This window comes from Strix aluco, chromosome 6, assembly GCF_031877795.1.
Source record: "Strix aluco isolate bStrAlu1 chromosome 6, bStrAlu1.hap1, whole genome shotgun sequence".
In the NCBI taxonomy this organism is placed as follows: Eukaryota; Metazoa; Chordata; class Aves; order Strigiformes; family Strigidae; genus Strix; species Strix aluco.
Genome location: NC_133936.1, coordinates 22470943 through 22492779, shown reverse-complemented (window position 1 = coordinate 22492779; position 21837 = coordinate 22470943). Strand labels below are relative to the sequence as shown.

Here is a 21837-nt window from a genome sequence, read left to right as displayed (position 1 = left end):
TTTTTTTCAGAATTAAACAAAAACTTGAAGTAATTGTTATGACATAAATACATTAAGTATTTTGCTTCAAACTATGAAAATAAAGTATCCTGATTTCCTTCAGAGTTTTGTAAAAGAGTTTTTTAAGAGTTCTAGGAAAACTGACCTGAATTCATGTATTGTTTTAACGTTGTGAAGTTCAATTTTTTTTTTTTTTTACCAAATCCAGATTTTTGCACAAATGTATTTGGACTATCACCAAATTTATACTTAAACAGTGTCTGTATTAAAATAAAAAACTTACCCATTTCCAAGGCAATTCTGTTTCCAACTGATGCCTCTGACCACTGCAGTATGGGGAAGTATAAGCAGAGCAATAGTGTTATGACTAATGGCTTCATCTGTAGGACAGATACTCCAGTATGGTTTTTATCCCTCTCTCTGGGCTAATTTCACAAGCACAAATGTCATATTTTAAATAAGAGATGCAAGAACAGAATCTGAGGAAGAGTTACTTTGTACTTTACAACTCAGTTTTGAGCTCAAGCTCATTGTAGCACCTTTCTCTTTTTTTTTTTTTTTTTTTTTCACCAGGATGATTTCAAGGGAAGCATTGAATTTCTTAACTGTAAATTCACATACCCTTCTCGGCCTGATATTCAGGTCCTGAATGGACTCTCTGTAGCTGTTAAGCCTGGACAGACTTTGGCATTTGTTGGAAGTAGTGGCTGTGGTAAGAGCACCAGTGTCCAGCTTCTGGAGCGTTTCTATGACCCTGAGAAAGGAAACGTGGTAAGCAAAGGAAACGTGGTTTGTGTGCTGTTATTTTCAGCAATGCTACAAGGACCCTTCTGAATGTGTCTTACTGTGCAGCCTAGCTGTGGTGCCATGTACAGATGCAGCTTGGGGCTTCAGCTCCTTCTCTAACACATATGGACTGTTCAGACAATTTCAAAGTATCATCTCAGATGTATTCAGACATGATCAGAATACTACAAGCCTCATGTAGGCCATAGGTATTCACCTTGGCAGCTCCTGTATGAAACATATAATGTGTGGTGTAAATTGTGGGAGCAGTAGCAAAAATCAAGTCTGAATGGAGCAACAAAGAGTCTGGAACATCCCTAAATATATAGCTTCAACACGCAGCTTCTTTGCGGGTTGAATTTGTCTAGATTTAACATCCAGTTACTCAATTACTGATAGCTTTAAAAGCTTTTATATCTTTTCCTCATGTAAAGCCTTAACCATCTAGTTTGATTTATCTTTCTTTGGAAAAAATAACTGTGGTGATCACTATTCCAGGAAGGTAACAAAGCATGTGCCTAACCTTAAGCAGTTAAATAGTTCACTTGAACTTAAGATTAAGCAAATGGTCTAGTGTTTTGCTGGATCACAGACATATCCAGAAAATAAATATCATGCAAAAAGGAATCAAATATAAGCAGATTCTTCAAATCACTTTCAATCAGCTGTGTTTGCATTTTAGTAATATGGCCAAATAATTTAATTTTGCTATAAACTATTTGGGTTTTGCAGGCTGTTGTTTTGGAATGATGTTTCAAGTTTTCTCCTATTTCTTGGTAGTTCATAGATGGACACGACACCAAGAAAATAAATGTACAGTTTCTTAGATCAAAAATTGGAATAGTGTCCCAGGAGCCTGTGCTATTTGACTGCAGCATTGCTGATAATATTAAATATGGCAGTAACACCAAAGAGGCGACGATGGAAAAAGTCATAGAAGCAGCCCAGAAGGCTCAGCTGCACGATTTTGTCATGTCATTGCCTGATGTAAGTACCTGCAAGGCCTTGGCTGTGGGACTACGGATACAGGCTGCCCGGTGTTCATTGCAGCGGGAGTTGGTCCAAACCCAGTTTGAGTTGCTACACACGTATACCTTTTATTTACTTTTACAGCTGTAACAGTAGGAGCAAAGAGGGTGTCATGACCATTCATTATGTTCCTGAGAGCTTGGGTGTTGAGTTGCTACTGGATTTTGACACAGTAGGCAAATATTTATATAACTGAAACCAGCAGTTACAACTCTGAACTAGGAGAAAAGGAAAGATTTTTTTCAAACCCATGGACAAGAAAGAAGCAGCAGCACAGTTCAGCTGTCAAAGCATTACACTGAGTCAGGAAATACAAATCCTGTTTGCAGCTGTGGGAGATATGACTTGTGAATAGGGCATGATACTTAGACAAAAATATTTGAAGCTGGCTGCTTACATGCACTTAAGAAGTATTTAAATGTACTGAAATCATATAAATATAAATCAGAAGAACATAAAAGGTATGGATACAATTTAGGCACCCAAAAACCCCACTTGTCCAGAAAGCTGTTAAATCACTTTTAGCCTCTTCTCCCAAATCTAGGGTGGATCTGTCTTTGCTTCAGACAAATCGGCGAACATCTTTCTATCAGATTTTTCTTGCAGGCCCATCACCATACTGCCTGGGCCATGCACACTGCAAAGCATGGCTTGGAAACCTCTCCCTGAATGCGTGTATCATTCGTACAGCATTTTTGCATTGCTGGGTTTTTTAAGGGGGAGGCAGCAATGGTCAGCACTATTGCTCCTCTCCTCCTGCTCTTCCTTTAAGTTGTGTCCTGGTGTGTTTACTTACACCTGAATAAAATCTTCCTTTTGTATATTTTTCAGAAGTATGAAAGTAATGTTGGTGCTCAAGGATCCCAGCTGTCTCGTGGGCAAAAACAACGCATTGCTATAGCGAGGGCCATCATACGAGATCCTAAAATTCTATTACTGGATGAAGCTACATCTGCCTTAGACACAGAAAGTGAAAAGGTATATGTGCCGTGGTAGGCACTAAAGGAAGGTTAATGTGACGACTGACAATGTACAATGCCTTTTTCTGTTCTATAGAGACACCCCAACATACTCCACTACATGACTGCAACATTATTCCACATTGTTAATCCAGCAGTTACACCTTTAATGATCTTTTTGAAAGATCCAGGAAGCACAGCTATAAAAAAAAGCAGCCAGCTACAAGGGCTCTTAGACTGCCAATGAGAGGCAGCACTTTTTCAAAAACGTACATACTAATTCTGTGGGTTTCAAAGCATTCAGTAGGAATGTTTCATAAATATAGCTTCTGCAGACTAAAAAACTAACCAACCAACCACCCCAAAGTGTATGCAAGCATATGAATGAGCTGCCTGAATACCCAATAAAAACAGCAGTGAGGGGCCTAAGAACTTGGGCAATAATTTGTGTAGCTTGGTTACACTCAGAGACTAGAGAAACAGTGGCTATTTAAAAGCATGTCAGCTGAACAAAGGCCTTCATTTCTACTGCTGTCTATGTTTACCCGTCCCTTCTTTGTACGGCTAACAGACTGAGTTCAGGACCCTGCTAAGCACACCAGTAACATAACCTCTGATTTAGCCTCACAGTCACTTTTGCAAGTGTTGCACAATATGGTTAATTAATCTGAAGCAATCAGATTTCTCCAGCTCTCAGCCCCAGTTTAGTTTGCATATTTTCACTCTGACATTTTGTCTGTTGCCTTTAGACTGTGCAGGCAGCGCTGGATAAGGCCAGAGAAGGACGTACCTGCATCGTCATTGCCCATCGCTTGTCCACCATCCAGAATGCCGACATCATCGCTGTGATGTCGCAAGGACTCGTCATTGAAAGGGGCACTCATGATGAATTGATGGCCATGGAAGGAGCTTATTACAAGCTTGTTACCACTGGAGCCCCAGTTAGCTGAATTACTGTGATTCTAAATTTGAAAGGTTTCCTTTTTGTAAGCCAATGCTCTGCGGTAGATTTGTGTATGTATGTTGGTATCCCATCGTGCTACAAAGTGCTCTACGATATTGTGAGTGCTGTGGCACCCTGAATGTATGTAGCTTTCTGCATCAAGCACACTTGTCAGGCACACGCAAGGGACTAAGCACAGGCTGATGCATTCAAGAAGTAGCTTAGCCCACTGCTAAGGGAAAGAACACCTGAAAAGGAGAAAGATCTGTGCTGGTGAGCTGGGAAATTGCCACCCCCTGCACTCTGCCTGCACAGTCCTGTCATTCCTCAACTAGCAATCAAGGAAGACTCTGCTCTGGTGTTCTGGAAACTGCCACTTCTCTAGGTAAGCTGTAAGAATAAAAAACAATCCCAAGAATGATGCTGTACATCTGAAGGGATCAAATCTCTCCTAATGCTCGGTCTGCAGAGGATTACAAGATACCCTTACTGCGGGTACCCAACCCCCACCCTTCCACCCCTCCATGCCATACACGCCGGCTGTGCTGCCGGGGGAGGCTGGGCTCCACTGCATGCAGCTACGGCACTAACACAGCGGCACCCTGAGCCTGGCATCATGCTGTCCCTGCCACAAAACTGTTAACTGCTTACAAAGAAGGCAGATCCACAACAGTAAGGAAAGCAATCAAGAAGAGGAACAGAAGCTGCTGAGGATCATTTCCCCTACACTCACCACTCTGATCAAAGCTGCCAAATAGATTTTGAATAGGAATAAATGCTTTAGTTAAATCAAAGTAAAATCCTACAGTTAATCATCACAGTTATTTAAAAGACTTCTATTGAGATAGTGATGGATAATATGTTCTCTATTTTTCAGAAGGCAAGACAATGATGAGCCTTTTTACAGAAATCCTAAATATTTTCAGTAAAGGTGGAAAAAAAAAAGCAAGCCATAATTAGCTCTTTGTATTAAGCAGCATTGATAAACAGAGCAACAATTCACTCAGAAATTACAAAGGTCGAGAAGTAGCTTCTTCTGGCAGAAGCTTGTATCTGTAACTGTATTATAAGGTCTATTGCATGTTTCTCTGAAACAGGTTATTGGTTATTGTCTGCAGGACAACAGGACTTTCCTTTAGTGACTGGGATCTTGGAGACAAAGCAGATAGACAGAAGGTCTAAACTACGGTTTCAAAATTTAGATCTTGATTTTGAATAATAGAGCAGTAACTGGAAAAGTCATTCTCCATGTCCTAAAATCTGCAGCTGGGGGCAGGTGGGTTCACCCACTTTACAACAAATCAAACCACAATGGAGTTTTTCATAAAACTATGCAACAGTACCAACTGCTGAAACTTGAATAGAGCTGTAAGGATGAAAACTTTATTAGGATACATCCCTTAATTCCAGGCAGCAAAAAACAGTTTCAACTTTTGTACAACTCCATTAATAGAATTACTTCAACAAACTGCACTGAAATCACATCATTGACACTGAAATGCTATTTTCCCAAGGAAGTCTGTATTTTAATCCTTAACTGAAAATGAAAAAGAAAGTTGCATTATTTGCCTTCTGTTTTAATCTTTTTAGCTTTTTTATGTTTCAGAGCAATAATTAGTTTGCATGGCTCAGGACTGAAACTATTGACAGAGAGACTACTGATAACCTATTGACATACCTACATGATACTTAATATATATTAGTATTTAAGGCCATGGAAAAATGATGATTCTTTATTAAAAACTATGGTGACTATGTGTTCTTATTCCATAATTCTTTTGCCTAAAGGACACCACTTTCATGGTCCAAATTATACCAATAAATTGTATATTTTACTTGCTCTTGTGCTTTAGCACTTCATCTCTTAGCCTTTAGACAAGTGCATGAGTATTCTGCAGCAGATAACAAGTATTTCTGTGTATTTAGATCATGTCTGTAACAAGGGCCTGCCGTGCAGGATGGAGCTGTTGAGAAGGCCAATGCACCTACACTAGCCCTGCCTGCAAGGGAGCCTGCCACCTCTTTGTGGGAGCACAGTGGCACGGCCCAGCTGAACGGTACTACTGCTCTGCAGCATAACCTCAGCCTGTTTTGAGGCAGCTGGTAGAGATGGGGAGTCATGTATCGGGAAGTACATCGGTAGAACAGAAAGCACTCGTGGTGTGCACAGTCGCATTGGTCTTACACATTCTTGGGTGCCATCTCCTGCCACTTTGTACCTGTGTGCTCTCATCAACCAGTTGATTATAAAGCCCTTCAGTACCTGTGTGAAGGGATTAAAGTGCAAGTGGAGCTACAGGGTGTGTCTGGGCATGAGCACTGAGCCTTGATGGATGGCCCAGCGCGGAGCTGGACTGGCCTTTCCTCTGCAGCTCCCCCACCGGTAAGACCTCCCAGCCCTGGAGCTTGGTGACAAGACCCCTGAGCAGACCCAATGGCATTTGCTTATGTCTTTCAGAGCCAGCCCTAAGTTATTAGTCTTGACAGAAGTAGCTGACAGTGTCATTCGGTGTGTCCTGCTGTATGTTTCTCTGCATGGTCCATGGCAGCTGCATTAACTGGTTTTCCAACCACTCTATTCCTCTGGATAAATACGACCATGATACTGTTTTAGGATGGCACCTGAGTAGCTGCTCTGCAAATACAGCCCCTGCTCCAACTAGGCTACTCTGAGCAGGAACAGCCAGTCTAGACAACAGCCAGAGTCCTTCCATCAGGAAGGCAGAACGGGGAATGGGGAGGATGAAAATAAAAGCTGCATATTAGCAAAAGTGAGTGTGTCAGCTAGTTTGTATGAGGAGCGAGGGACACCTTCACTTCATATGACTCCTGGCTCATGAGGCTCTTTCTGCAGACAGCTAGAAGGACTTTTGGAATTGCATTATGCCAATTTGGGCCTCTCTAAGTCAAGAATAAAAGATTAGCTTTCTCCTGGGATCCCATTAATGGGAGCAAGGGGATCAGTCAAGCACTTTCCACCATCCTTATTACACAGGAAAAGCTTAATTCAAAAGGGGGCCTTGTGGCTCAAACTAGATTGAGCCGTTCACCTCATCATCATACAAGTGTATATGTTCTGTATCTGTTCCAAATATTAACAATATTTGCAAAATTGCTGCAAAAGGCTGATAGTGTTACAGTTTAAATGTTTAACAATTTGATAGCTCTTAGTTAAGGTGCCACACAATCTTATTAAGTAAGGCTTGAAGTATAATTTTCAGCTGTGATAAATTCACTAAAGCCTGACTAAGGGACAAGTAGGCTTATTTCACTGTATCACCTAAATGGCTGACTCCTGATTTACAGTTCTAATTCTACCAAAATATCAAGATTGTATCACTTATAACACTTGTTTATCCCACCACTCTGGAAAAGGCTAACTCTGTTTGAAGTTTTGGGAGCCCTCTTTGGAGATTCTTCAGGCAGTTGTACAAAACTCTATAGCCCAACACACTCAGCTGCTCAGAAACTGTCTCATTCTACTGCCATTACTTTATCAATAGGTTAATTTCTGAAGTTACAGGTAAAATTAAAGTAACAATTTATTCAGTTTTCCCACCATTCTTGGTTTTAGTAATGTTTTAATAGTTGCAGAAAGAATAAGAGGTGGTTCAGAAAGGAAGCTGGTCTTTGCCCCTTGCCCTGAAGCACCGAAGTTGCAGGCTGAATTAATAGGACACTCCAAGAAAGTGAGTGAGAGCCCATGTCTTCTTACGTCTCTGCACAGCACTTAGAAGAACACTGCAGAAATACGAGTTGTCAGCCTACATTTGTGGTTGTGTCTATCTCAGCAGAGGCACCAAGATTCTTTGTCAGTACCCGGAAGCCCAGTCCCTCATGTGGTAAGAGCTTAGAAATGTGGTGTTCCAGCGTAAAACAGCCAACATTGCCAGTAGGCGCAAACACGGCTGCGCACAAAGAATCCCCAGAAGGATTCAGAAGTTGGCCAGAAGGAGGGAGGCACAGAAGGACAGCTAGACCGACCTCCTAGCGTTGTGATGCCTCTGTAGCTCACCTCACTGGTAGGGAGTAACACAGCACAGAGCAACTTGAACACAGGAGAAATCTTTGTCATAGCTGTCTTTGTTCGTCATTATTTGTTTCTAGTCCCATTAGATTAGTAATTTTGCTTAAGGAGTCACAATTACAGAAAAGACTGGCTTCAGGCCAGCCGCTGTGGGAAAAAAGGTCGAGAGAACCATTAAAGAAGATATCAGGAGATGCATACTCCTCAGACTGTTAAAACCAGATGATTAATTTTCTTGTCAAGGTAGTCTTAGTAGGCTCTAAAATAAGGATGCCTGTTTTAGGTTTGCTTCTGTAATTTGTATCATGTTCATTCCCAAGGGACAACTCAAACTATTCACCTTGTTTTCCCAATTAAATAAGATTCTTTCCATTTCAATTATCCCACAACTAATTGGAAGTCTAGAAGCAATATCATGTTTACATCTTCTAAGCCTTATTGCTGTCAGATCATACATACACAGCCCTCATTACCCATATTATAGCCTTATGCTGCTTGTATAATAAGTATTATGAGATGGTATCAGCAAAATATTGCTTAAAGATTGTGCACTAAAAGGGAATATGCAACAGTAAGTGCTAAATAATGAATAGAAGGGGAAAATGCCTGCCTTTGCCTATTTAGAGCATCCATTTTATGTAGCAAACATACATTTAACATATTAGTTACTTGTGTGCTTAGGTAAACGAAGCTGACAAGAATATAAGCTTGCAATGACTTCGTCTGCAATCACATTTTCACAATTTATACAACTACTAACAGTGATTCAGGCTTGTGACTCTTGACCTGAGAGAATTAGACTCATTTACCTTTGCAATACAGGAACATGAACAACATTCTTGAGGTGATATGCTGAGATAATTTCATCATTGACAACTTCCTTCATTTGTTGCTCTGTGTAGATGTACAGAACCCAAAGATTTGTTACACCATATTTATGCCTTTTCATTATCAAAGGGGTAATCTGTATCATTCATGATTTATGTGACCACTTTCCAAAAAAATGACAAAAACCACACAGAAATGCAAAAATATATTCTACAGAGTGTAATTGAAATAAACTTTTATTTTTTTCTCATCTGGCCTAATCAGAAGCTGTTTTGCTCAGGAAGCTCAATAAGTTAAATCTAAAGCCTTCTTTATAACTATGCTGGCCTTTTTCACAGTGCCTGGGTACAGCTGTACAGTTGTAGGTGGTGTGATACTGTCACACCATTATCTAGCAGTTTAACACACAGTATCTATATATAAAAAAATTAAATATTGACTATCACTATGTACAACTGAGGCTTGAAGCACCATCTAGCTGGAGATGGACAGAACTAAAAAACCACCAAGTAGCTAAATAAAATGGGTTGATTATACTTTAAAACTTTGTTATGACCCAGAGTATTGGGTCATTTCTAACCATACTGCAGAGTGGTTGCAATATTTCTAGGAATAAAATCAACAATTAATATTTCTGAGCTGCCAAACTCATTCTTGAATGTACTGATTTTGGATGTACTGGTTACTTACCAGGAGCACATCAAAGATGCAGTGGCATCCCCCTTGGTTAAAATGAGTTAGCAAAACTGCCTTTGCGAAGGGTTCTTGAACAGTTCATATCCATCCCCACATCACTAACCATTTGGAACTTTTATCTAATTAAGTTTCTTTTCAGTTGTCCTCATTAACGAGTGAACACAGTATGGAACCAAGGCAACTACAGTCAGAGGCATAGCTGCACTCTTACAAAAAGAGAAAATGTAGAACAAATACTCAGTATGAGTAGGTATCTTAATGAAATTATACAGCTGCAGTGTAGCTAAAGAAGCAGCTATACACAATATGCGAAAACTTATCTTACAGCTATTTTTACCTTTGCAGCTTGTGATGAACATTTCAGAATTAATTCCGAGACCTAAGCCAAAGAGTGCACCTAAATTCCTCACCAGTCCAGCAAAGGGAGTTGTGTCAATGTTTATCCAGTCTGGGTTGGCACACCACTTCTTGGCCTTCGGAACAGACCACAGCAAGTCAATGTCAAGAAGTTTGAGGACTAGATAAAAGCCAAGGGCAAAGATGAAAAGAAACAAGTTTGTCTTGATGTACATTCTCAAGCTGGCTGTCTGAATAGCAGGGGTGTGCTCAAATGCTGCTGCCACAAGAATGCCTGCGGATTAGAAACTCAGTGTTACAAAGGATAACACACTCGTACTTAGAAGAATCACTTTTTACAGTGCCCCCGTGGAATTTGACTTTTGAAGACAGAAAAATGTGTCTATATAAAATATATATATTTATACACATACGCACACACAATTTACAACTTCTGTAGTACATTACAAAACCTTTTGTCCCGCTCAGAACTGCTAATTTGGGAAAAAATAAATTAAATACCAAGCACTACATGGTTTTGATATGAGGCATACCTTAGGCCTGACTGCATCACCCAGATGATAACCTATCAAAGATTAGATGTAAACTAGAACATTCCTTTTCCAAAAGAGTCCCTCACTCAAAGACTGGCCCCAGCAACGCAGAATTCAATACCAGTTCCCACACAAGCTTTGAGTGTTGAAGGAAAAGACACAGAACACACTTAGCTTCTTTCTAACTCATTTTATCCTGGTTGTGAAAGGGAGAGCTGGACAGCAAGCTGTTAGCCAGTGCTGCCCAGGCTGCTCTGCATCCGTGAAAGAGAATGGGAGCAGGCAGCCCCCACTCAACACTCTGGTCACCCTCCTTAAAACCAGATAGATACTAGAGAGATTGTTCAGAGTTTGAACTCCCTAAATACCAGTTTGTAACATGCTTAAGTAACTCTGAAAAATGTACTTTAGCTTCTTAAGTCACCCTGGGGAGTTTGCACTGCTAATGTGTCTTTTTCTCTGTGTTGCCCCAGGTCTCTGGCCCCATGTCTGTTCACACTGCACACATACTAGTTTGCACCTGGACACCATTTGAAGTCAACCAAATAGCTTCCTCCTGAGAAGACAGGTCAGGGCCATACAGAGGCAACTTCCTCTCTGATCTCTTCCACACAGGCAGCACAGATAAAGACCAGATGCAGTCAGTAAAAACCTGATAGCACTAGTCTGTGGCAGTGCAGCTGTAATGCAGTCAGTGCCAAGTGGCACATGGACAAGGGCTCACTCCCTGTGTGAATTACAAAGACAGCAGATACATACTACCTTGCAAATTTTACCTTTGGATTATCATCAAATCCTTGATCTTCCAGAGAGTGAGAGCACCACTAGAGCTGCAAGCTGAGTAGCACTACTAAAAATCTCTTGCCTTTTCTCGTATTTCACTTTTTTCAGATTTTGCATATATGTTGAAAAGAAAAAATAGCAGCATTACCAGCAAATACTCCGAGAATAACTTGATGAGGGAAATGTGTTGCTATGAATACTCTCGAGATGCACACACTGATCTGGATAATCCAAAAAATACTCCAGAGGAATGACCATGTCAGTCTAAGAAGGAAAAGGAAGATGATTAAAAATTAAGACATTTCACCCAGTTATTTACACCAGGCCCCTTCATGTCAGGCTTGTATTTTTAACAAGCAGAGGTTTACAAGGAGAGAAGTTTAGATTCAGATGATTAAAAACTGGAAGTCAGTACTACAACATTAGCAAGAGTGGTTGCTCTTGCAGCCACATCTAGGGCTGTAGGAACAGACCTCAGTAGTTTCACGTCCAAGACATCACCCTGGTTTTAGCGATGAAAATCATCAGTGGCAAGTTAAAATAGCACTAGTACCTTAAACATATTTCTTATCATGAAGTCAGATTTAAATGCAAAAGTTCCATTATTTGGTGAAAAAATTCACATAGTATGGAAACAGCCTTGTCAGGCTTGAAAAGAACAGCCATCAAAGCAATTATAAGACTTCCCCACAGAGCTTGGTAACATCTTACACTGAACTTTGCCAACATTATGCGCATTTGTTTTAAAAAGGGGGCAAAGACTATCATCAAAGCAGTAAATTTATGTGCTAAGCACAAGATCCAACTCATAAAGACAATTAATAGAACTCAAAATTTCCAACACTGAAGACGTGACATGACCTTTAATAGGAGCAGAATGAGAGATATTGTATGCAATGACTGTAAGTTAAAATATCAACCCATACAAACGGATAAATCCTCTTAATACTCTTTTTCTTCAGCTGAAGTAGATCATAATAAAGGGTGGAGTTTTTTTACAAACTGGACAGAACAGACTATGAATATTTGGTTAAAATAAGCCCATTAAAAACATAGCATGTATATAAAGAAATATCTGTATGAATTAGAATAATGGAAAGATACTGACCTGTGAAGGGTAACTGCTGATTTATCTTTCCATCTAACTGTGTAGCTAAGAGCTGCTGTGACCATTACATACCAGACACAGGAAGATCCCATGGCATGTCCAGATGGGCTTCCTAGTAAAAACAAAAAGGAAATATTCAAACTTATGACTGTAACATTTGTCGTATAGAAAATGTCTACTGGCAGTCACTCAGACACCTAATCATTTAAAAAGAAATGGTTAACAAAGGCTGAAAGAATGTCAACTGCTTCTCAAAAGTTAATTTTCTCAATATGAATTTTTCAGAAGACTCATCTATACGGAATCCAGAATATTTGTCTGAAATCAAGTAGGTAACAGCTTAACCATCTTATATTGGTGTGAGCTAGTATCTTGACTGGAAAACATAGTATTTTTCCATTACTTAGATTTGGATTGTGATTTTAAAAATAGAGCATCTAGGGCTCTCTTAGGGCTGTAGCATGTAATGTAGACCATATATATGAGGATCAGATGAGACAGAAGAGAAGTAAAAGGGACAGGATTATTTCGCTGGCAGAAATAATTTTGTCTGAAGAGTGTGTTATGACCCAGCACTATACAGTAGTTTGCAAGACAAAAGAATATTTCAGTGAAGCAGCAAAGCAGAAATGTCTGGGGAGGACAAACACAATGTCTTCTGTCTCCCTGCACTCATTTTCCATATTCTGCTTGGCAGTATCGTCAGTAGTCACACTACCAACTTTTTTGTTAATTTTGTAACAGATGTACACTTCTAAACCTCATAACAGAACAAATGTCACTGATAAGGAAACCATAATTTTGTATATCAGTATTGGAAAAGCTTCTCTTTGTTGTCATCTAGGAAAAATGTTTCATAGTTCATCTGCAAACTACCTACTAGAAACAGCATAAATTCCACCTTAAGGTTTGTGTTCTTAAAACCTTACAAATACCAAAGAAAAGATGGTTGCAGGGTTTTAGTTCAGTTCATTCCAGTAGTAAAAATCAAATTCAGGTCCTAGATTGCTTGCCATGTATCATATAAACAGTTCCCTCAGCTTTCCCTTTTGTTGAGCCACAGAATTTGGGGTTCAGGCTATCCTAGCTATATCTGGATATGCCTTTCTCATGTCTGTGGCTGCTTCGCTAATCTTTGCACATAAACTGCATATTTTAAAAGTGTGTGAAGTAGCACGTAAGCTCACACAATGACTGTGTGCACCTAACAGCTGCACTGACTGCACCGCCTCTTGTTAATGAGAAACAGGTGAGTGACAGATATTGTTGATGGTCAAGGGCAAATCTGGAGGTAGGAGAAAATGTGGTAATTATAAGTGCAAATATGGAACCAATATGACAGTGGTATCCACTGGACAGAAACAGGAATGACTTGTTACTTCACGAAGAAAGTAACAGGAAGAAAGGCCTTCTGGTTCAATGAATCAAAATGAAACACATGGACTAGTTCCTTAGCCAGGGCTTGGAACTACATGGTGCTGAACAGGCTCAGTTCTGAAGGCCTTTGAAAAGATCTGAAGGACTTTAATACTTTGGGTTAGGTCCCAAATGAATTCACTTGAAACAGACTGCAGATCACATATAGACCAGCCATTATTAAATCCTGCCTGATACAAGGGCTTAAGCTTTTCGTTCAAAATTACAATGGGATATAATGCACAAATTGTTCACAAAATACAGCTCTGCAAACCACTTAAAAACTTGCAGCGACATTGACGAGGCACAAAGCACATTCATTTCCACAGTCAATATTTTCTTGTAGGATGAATTAAACTAAATTCAGTCAGTTAGCTCCAAGCAAGTTTACCTTATCTCACATATTAGGGTTGCATAAGCTTGTTTAACTTCAGTAGTATTGCATTTGAGTTCCACAGAGAAGACAGTGAGATAAAAAAGTGAAAATACATTGATAAGGTATATTTTTTTAAGGAAAACTATTTTTCCATATATTTGTACACATACCCCTCCCACACATTCAGTGTCAGTGTCTGGTTCTGGGAAGAGAGGTTCCATTTTCCACTTGTGATACATTACATGATCAATTGTTGATACTATTGTTATTTACACTGAACCACCTACTAGCTTTTGTGGTTTGAATAATTCTTGCAATAGTGCACAAGCCTGCAAACTCAACAGCCCCCTGCTCTGTTTTGGAACACTCTTAAACAATGTGGAATTTCTCTCCCCAAGCTGATGTCATTGACACTGCAACTGTTCTTAAAAGTGACCTCACAGAGCAGGTGAATCACATTCTGAACCTGTGACACAAGTTTTGTGAGAATTCCTCTCCAATATGCTGGTTCATTCTAGTAGGAGTTATTTTATAGCAAATTCTCCTCCCTTGCACAGTTTAAAGGCAATGAAGTAAACATTCTTGCCATACAGCAATCAAATAACTGTCACATTTTATTTCTTCCTTTTTCTCTTCCTGTGTTTTGGTGTTATTTTAAACATGAGCTCTGACATTCACGTATCATATAAGATCTTCATAGGTCACATCCTCTTCCCCCAAAAGCCACTATCTTTATTAAATGTACCAACGTAATCTCCGATGTTTCTTACCTGGTCCAGTTTCACATGTTATAGGAAACTGTTCAAGGCATGGGCTTGACTGATTGGGATATATCATTGTTTCTTGCACCCACCAGTATGGGCGATGGCCAAATAAAATCCTGACAAAAAAAACAAAATAAAATGAAGCAGAAATGCAATAAAAATATTTTTATGTAAGAAGGCCTCAGCAAAGCATGATAAATAATCTTACGATGAATATGAAGAGCTATATTACCAAAACTATTCTATAATAGTTCTATAGGTTCTTGTCTTATCAAAATGTCATTTCAAACATATCTTAAATATCTTCATTCTGAATTCCTGTTTTATAATTACAGGGGAAAGTCTACTAGCACATTTTTCAAAGAAAGTTTTCTAAACCTGAGGCACATATAGTAACCATCATTAAAAATACCAAATTTTAAAATAAATCCAACTTCTTACCATTTAAATATGAGGTTGAACCAATCACCAATGACTGCCACCCATATCATTTTAGTACCAACCACTTGGTTGAGCTGAAACCAAAGAGGAAAATAAATTGAGAATATATTCCGGGGATCGCCAACATGTGACATAAAATTAAGGAAATCCTGGTAAGCCCTGTAGTCCCTCTGTAAATGCTGAATGATAAGCACGCCATTGCTATGAAGGAGATCCATCTTAATGGATTAAACTGTACTTGAAAGATAGTAAAGTTCCTTTAATCTTAAATTTCTAGTGATGGAGACTGAGAACCATGGAGAGGAGCTATTAAAAAGTGAGAGAAGGTGATTGACGTTGCCTTTATATTGTATCGGTGTGGTGTACCCAGCCATTCCTGGAACACGTGGCTCCAAATCTCCAGGAAAGCACACGAGTCTCTTAGCACTGGAAAGCTTTTCTGTTTGCAAATTTTAATTGGAGGAAACTAAGTGAAGTACATGCTGAGCAGCAGCAAATTGTGGGGAAAGTTTTGTGGAAACACAGCGTGTGACTTATGCAATCCTTTGTATGAACAGTTGGAACATGTTTGCTTGAATTTTTTCACAGTTCATTTCTCTGCAGGATGGACATTAGTAATGTGTATACTTCATTAAGTGTTGCCTGTATAAAGGATAGAAAGAATACACAAATAATTGGTCTTTGCAGAACTGTCATTAAAGCTGTGCATTTCACTTTGAAATAGAATTTGGCTACCATGCTGCATCTAATACTTTGCACAACACATTTTCAGTCATGGAAAATGCAACCATACATCAACATTGCTGTTGAGCTCTAGATTCATTTTTAAAGCAGCGATATTCTCAAAGCACTGGAAAACAATTGTTTCCTTCATACAAGAGGCCATGTTAATCCAGAGCATAAGGCAGATGAAGCTTAGTCTCCGAGTCATCTCATTCAGCACTGCCATTCTCATGCATTACTTACATGAGGCAAGTCCTACACACCTCTGCCGGGAGGAGCTGAAGCCTGACCTGCTGCAGCCCCCTTCTTGCTCCCCAGCCTAGCAGAAATGAGACCTGCTTCACAAACCAAAGCAAGGTTGATTGCGAATATTTCCCTGAAGTATTCCCAAGTAAAGCACTTGGGTTCCCCAGGGCAAACAGCCAAGAGGAAACCAAGATTCTGCTAGGTAACAGGATGCTAAGAGTACTAGTTATTGAGCATAGGAAAAAATGATGTTCATTTGTGAGCTGGCTACAAGGAAAACTTTTTTCCACAAGAGATTAAATGGATACCAAAAGTCTGATGATGCCATCATCTGACATCATCAGAGCAGCAAGAGGAAAACTTCAGTTCTTTATCAGGCTCTAATATTCAGACATATTCATATCTTCTATTAAAGATTATCTATGTACCTGAAACAATTAAAATCAGAAAACAAAAGCAGCTGTATATATGCATTTCTGCTTTCTTCATGGCACTTAAAGCTAAACTATACAAGCTGTGGAGACAAAGATATGAACTACTTAACTGTTTTTGCTGAAGAGAGACTTAACGGCTTAACAGGGCTTTATGCTGTGTGGTCAGGGAAGTCACATGGAAACATTAAATAAATTCAACAAATAAGGCATGACAATTAAATGGACTTAGAAGACCTCTCTTCCTGACACAATCTCACATTTACTTTAGCTACTCACATTTACTTTAGCTATTAATAGTTTGTTTTTAGAAACTTTTTAGCAGATTTAAATCCTGCATGTTTATTGCTACCAGTTGCATTGAGCCATGCAGAAAACCTTAAAGAGAGATTTAAAATTCTATGCACTGTTTCTTGAATAACAACTATAATATTTTTCTGTACATTAACTGAATTATTCACTTCAACTGGTCTCACCTGATTTCAAAAAAACCCCTTCCAAAACCAGAATTTCAGGATATTACAATGATAAATATTTCCTAGCTTTTTAGCTGCAAATATCTGGGGAGGTTTGTTTCTTGCTAAGCCATGTAGCTTATAGCTTTTCAGGGTGTCCAGTAAGGACATATAAATGAACTGATGGAATTAATTTTCCCTCTCCCAGTTCTTTCCCCAAAACTTACTTGTTTAGAAACATCTCCCTAAACATCTCAAATAACTTACTATACCTTTTTACTAAAGAAAATGTCCTTTTGCTACACCTTTTTTTTTCTTTCAAAAGTATCTCTCTTTTAAAGATAAGTAGGACTTACAATAACAACAATAAAAATCACTCTTCTATACATGTCTCGATTTAGTATGCAAAAATGTGAAGAATCTGAGGTTTTCTTCTGTTTTTCAGTCTAGTTTATAAAGAATAATTAGCTTTAAACATGAGTGTAAATGTCAAGTCAGTTAGGGGCTGAGTAACAGCCATCTCCTAGTATTTAGTTGGATCAGCAATTGAAATGAGGTTAAATTGATATAAGTATTGTTCTATTACGATAAAAATATTTAGCAATAAGTAAGTTTCCAACAAGATACAATTTAATGTCCTCAGGAGAGTCTACCGAGTAATAAAATAAATCACCTTTCAGTCCCTCTTTAATGTCACCATTGTTATTCAATTGTATCAGAAAAATTGCCTCTCTGAGGTGGGATGTAAGAACCATTGTAATAACTTTTTGTATGTTTATTTTATTTATAAATATAAAAACACCCACCCATGTTACCCACTGGGATAGTGCTGCATCTGCTCAGGCTGAACTCTTCTTCAGACAGAACCACTCAGGCACACTTTGGTTCTCCAGAAACCTTGTTAATACAATGTTTGAAGGTATGTCTTGGCAACATTTCAGTAAAGTAACCTCTTTTAGTATAAATGTTAAAGGCCTCCTGATATTAATTTTCCTTTTAAAGATTTTGCTGCTGATTCATATGCTGCTAATTATCTTTCTGCTTAGATAGAAAGATAAGCACCTTAGACTTGATGAAGATAACAGCTAACAGCAAGCATCAATAAGCTTTAATTTTCTCCTACATTCTTTCTGACTGTTTCAGAAGCTCCTACATCCACATCTTAGACATACCTGAGGAGTCATATTTCTAAAAGATGTTTCAAAAAAAAAAAAAACCCAACCACAAATCCACAGTCTACAAAACAGAAAACGGGAAGTTTTTGGAACTGGTAAGCAGGTTTCTGTGAGAGAGGCAGTTCAGGGGATGTTCTCATTGTGCCTGGGACCACTCATGATCCTGCTTCATCCAAAAGACAATCAACAGTTGACATGTGAGTCACCTCTTGTCCTGCCTGTGATATTTGGCAACCTATAAAAGTCAGAGACGCTAAAACTTTCCTAGGTCTAGTAGCCAGCAGAGAAAAGATGGCAAAACATCGCTTGAAATACTATGTTTAATAACTCATTTAAACTAACAAAGGAGAACTACTTCCTCAATAATTTTTTCCCCTCTTTTTCTATGCAAAGTACTGCAAAATTCTTCTGTAATGTGCTTAGTATTTCAAAGTCGCTTGAGATAATATATGAAATAAAACTATTTGCTGTATTTTAATATGTGGAATTGCAAGGAAAACTAGTTATCTGTACAAAATGGTCAGAATGTGTACGCAATTAAGTTTTTTAATCAAAGTTCTGTCTTGTTTTGATATTATAGAACCAAGGTTTGGCCTTCACATGATCAAATGAGTTCTTAGTGCAAAGCAAAAACCTTTAAAAGGCTATCTGTTCTTATAAAGTTTTAAATTTATTTATATTTTCAAGATTTATTTTATTTTACAAGACATACAAAACCAGAGACCATTCAAAACTTTATATATTCTTTGCAATAATGTAGAAATGAGAATCATGCTGAAGGGAGGATAAAATGTTTACACCTACTTTACACCTACATATTAGAGCAAATATTACATAACGGATATCAGATGTTGTTAAGCAAATGTTTGCAAGGGAAAGAAAAGCCATCAAAGCAAACATTTTCTAGAACACTGTTAATGGAGGCCTATGTACTGGGCCTAACTTTCTGGTACATTATGCTTAGTTAATTGAACAATAAGATTAATTTCCACATCAGTGTTTTCACTGGCAGTGGACCAGCTACAAGGATTAACTAGCAATTTAGTCAGTTCACAAGTAGACACTGTGTACAACAACCGACAGCTATTCTCTTAGGTATGAATATTTTCCAAATGGAAAACTGAAAAGATACATCTAAATTTTAGGTTTAGGAGGAGGAGAATCTTTCAAGAAGCTCTTTCTTTCTTTCTTTCCATATTTCATCCCCTTAGGCATTCCTCACTGCACCCAGGCAGCCCTAGCTAAGGTCAGGCTTCTTTAGTGCTGGACTGAGGAATAGATGTTTAGCAAATGCTAACATGAACCAGTTACTTTCTCTTGGTTCTGCCACTTTATTAATCTAATCTTTCATAGTTACTACACTGTTGTTATTTCTTGCTATAAAGTTAACTACGCACATACAGGAAACTAACAAACCTCACATTTGCAATATAACAATAACTGCCAGATCTTAGTACTTGTTTGTATTCGTGTGTGTTTGTATGTGTAACAGTGTAAACGATACGAACAATGCATGGAATATAATTCTGGCATGTTAATGACAAAAGCACATCTAAAGAATTCTAGTTATTACAATTTTAAGTATGAGGAGCTACATTTTAGAAATTACAAGCAACCTAGAGTTTAACAGTGAATAAAAATCCGCCAAGTTCCATAAACTGCAAGCAGAAATGGAGTCTGGACACATAAGGGCAACAATCTCCACTGCATTTTTTTTGTTCCCTTTCCAATAAGATCACTGCTTTATTTATTGCCATTCTCTAATCACTGAAACCAGCCCCACACCAACCATAGCGCAGTGAAGTTAGAAACCTGCCAAGAGAAGCCCAGTCTGTTTATCAGCACCAGCTCTTCAATTTTGTGTTCCTTCCCTTAGCAGTTTCCACCAAAGCTGCAGTAGCTCTCTAACCCTGAAATAGAGCTCTGCACTACCCATTAACCCGGCACTGGAATAGCCCAGTACGGACTTTGAGCTAGCAATAAATAAAGCAACAGACCTTTGTTGGCAACAGCCTGCCCTTCAGTTTCATTGCTGGTTAACGGTCACCGTGCTGCTGTCGTTGTACATCTCAGAACCTTAAGTTTAACCCAGTAGCCTAGGGTTACAAAGAAACCCATGACGAGCTGGCAAATGCAGAAAAGGGGTACCTGGTACAATTACATTGTCTCCAGCAAAGCTCATAGTGCTAGAAACAAGGTAAATTGCTGTTGAAACTTACTTCCAATCATGACTACCCTGTGTCTTGCTATGACAGACACTTAGAAAAAAACATTTCAGAATAAGTGTCTGGGCTGTACGGTAAGGTCAGGTGCCAGCATTTCTCACTATGGAACCTCTCAACTCAGACGTAACAGAGGATTTAAGAAACATATGACCTGCGCTAGTTTGGGTCATAAGGCCGCATTTCTGTTTGTGGTTAGTAAGGGCTGTGAGTTTGAACAGAAAACTAGTACCTGCTAAAAACACCATGCTTCATTTAAACATACAGTTGGTAAGCTGATTATGGGGAGAGTTTGTAGTGGGAAAGTAAGGTTGAGGATAGGTTATACTGTAAGCTCATGTCTCTAGAAAACTCTGAGAAAGGACTCCCAAATCAGTCAGGAAAAAAAAAGATCAATTAAGGTATGGATTGTGCTAGTAAGTGTCATGGGCTATATTTAGTCTTTGGCTGGTGAAAGTCTAAACCAAAGGAAATCTAGAGAAATTTTACTGATGAAAAAAACCTAACATTTTGGAGCTAGTGCCAGCTACTGTGGGGTGAGCCTATTATCTATGCTAACAGACGGATTCAAAAGAAACCAGATTGCACAACCCACCAAAAGATTACAGATTAGAATTCAGGATTTGTTTAAATTAGCTGAACTTGTATTTGCTAAACTCCAAGGGCTGAGAAAATTGTGTATTCAAAAAGTTATGAGCTCAAATAACAAAGGCTAGCAATGTCAGGGGCAACTTTTAAACTTTATACTGGCAGCGTTCACCTAGGTTTGAGGTCTGATTGGGAAAAAGACAGAAATGGTCCTAGTTAAAAAAGGCTATAAGGTATAGGCTCCATAATGCCCAAATTTATATGTGGCTAGGTAATCATTCTTGAACCAGCCCAACTTCTGTACATTTCAATCTGAAGCAGATAAAAACCAGTGATCTAACAATTAGTTTTACAACTAAAGTTGAGGAAACTGTGAAATCTGGAGGTGTCCCAGTCAAATGAGATAAAAATACAGCTGGGTAGAAGTGCTACCCACCAGGAGTAACAGTTTATACAAGAATAATGCAACTAATACTTGGTGGTCTCAGCTCAGACTTTGCTTTGGGTCCGGTGTGGGGAAGAAAAGTAATTAATGGCCTGACAGCAATTCTCAAGCTTTACCAAGTTTACATTGCTCTGAAATCATCTAAATAGCACTGAAGTAAACTAAAGCTAGCATAAATTCCTTAGCTCTAGTAACAAAATTATTAGTGAGTAGCTTCCATGACAAACTGAAGGCTGGCACCTGGGATCACAAGCTAGTGCTTATACGGAGCCAAAAGGGAATATACCCAACTGGAGAAAAATTAGGCAGAGCATTGTAAGGACATCCATGATGACAGAGGCTATGGCAATTGTTTGACTGAGCACAGGCGGAGCTGCTGTATTGTCTTTTTGTTCATAGCAAAAAGGGCTGCAATTACCTCTGCATGTCAGTCTCCCATCACACAGATCTCCCGTAAAAGGTAAAATTTTATGATTTACCTATCGTAAAGACAGGTAAATAGCTCC

At 38.8% G+C, this 21837-nt stretch overlaps 2 protein-coding genes across 3 annotated transcripts in view; one reads left to right on the top strand and one right to left on the bottom strand.

Moving 5' to 3' along the window:
- Positions 1–5557, top strand: part of ABCB11 (ATP binding cassette subfamily B member 11) — a 47002-nt gene extending 41445 nt beyond the window's left edge. Inside the window, exons 25-28 of the mRNA XM_074829967.1 lie at positions 574–771; positions 1567–1773; positions 2647–2793; positions 3524–5557. Coding sequence (XP_074686068.1) covers positions 574–771; positions 1567–1773; positions 2647–2793; positions 3524–3724 — 753 coding nt within the window. The 3' untranslated portion in view covers positions 3725–5557. The remainder of the gene's footprint in view (positions 1–573; positions 772–1566; positions 1774–2646; positions 2794–3523) is intronic.
- Positions 5558–8777: 3220 nt separating this feature from the next.
- G6PC2 (glucose-6-phosphatase catalytic subunit 2) lies at positions 8778–21576 on the bottom strand. 2 transcript variants are annotated; one of them, XM_074829027.1, is made up of 6 exons: positions 19889–21576; positions 15047–15120; positions 14612–14721; positions 12050–12161; positions 11090–11205; positions 8778–9899 (listed from the first exon to the last, which is right to left on the bottom strand). In XM_074829027.1, the coding sequence occupies exons 2-6, from the start codon at positions 15094–15096 to the stop codon at positions 9388–9390; spliced, it is 900 nt and encodes a 299-aa protein (XP_074685128.1). In that variant the 5' UTR covers positions 15097–15120; positions 19889–21576; the 3' UTR covers positions 8778–9387. The 2 variants fall into 2 exon arrangements, with proteins under 2 accessions (XP_074685128.1, XP_074685127.1); XM_074829026.1 differs by lacking the exon at positions 19889–21576 and having other exon boundaries at positions 15047–15264.
- Between the last annotated feature and the right edge of the window lie 261 nt (positions 21577–21837).

Bases quoted from the DNA above. Each gene is read 5' to 3' on its own strand.
- G6PC2 (XM_074829026.1), bottom strand. From the start codon at position 15,264: ATGGATCTCCTTCATAGCAATGGCGTGCTTATCATTCAGCATTTACAG. The intron at 12,162-14,611 runs GTAAGAAACATC...TGTTTTTACTAG, and splicing joins AACATGTGAAACTGGACCAG to GAAGCCCATCTGGACATGCC. The intron at 9,900-11,089 runs GTAATGCTGCTA...TCTAATCCGCAG, and splicing joins TATTCTCGGAGTATTTGCTG to GCATTCTTGTGGCAGCAGCA.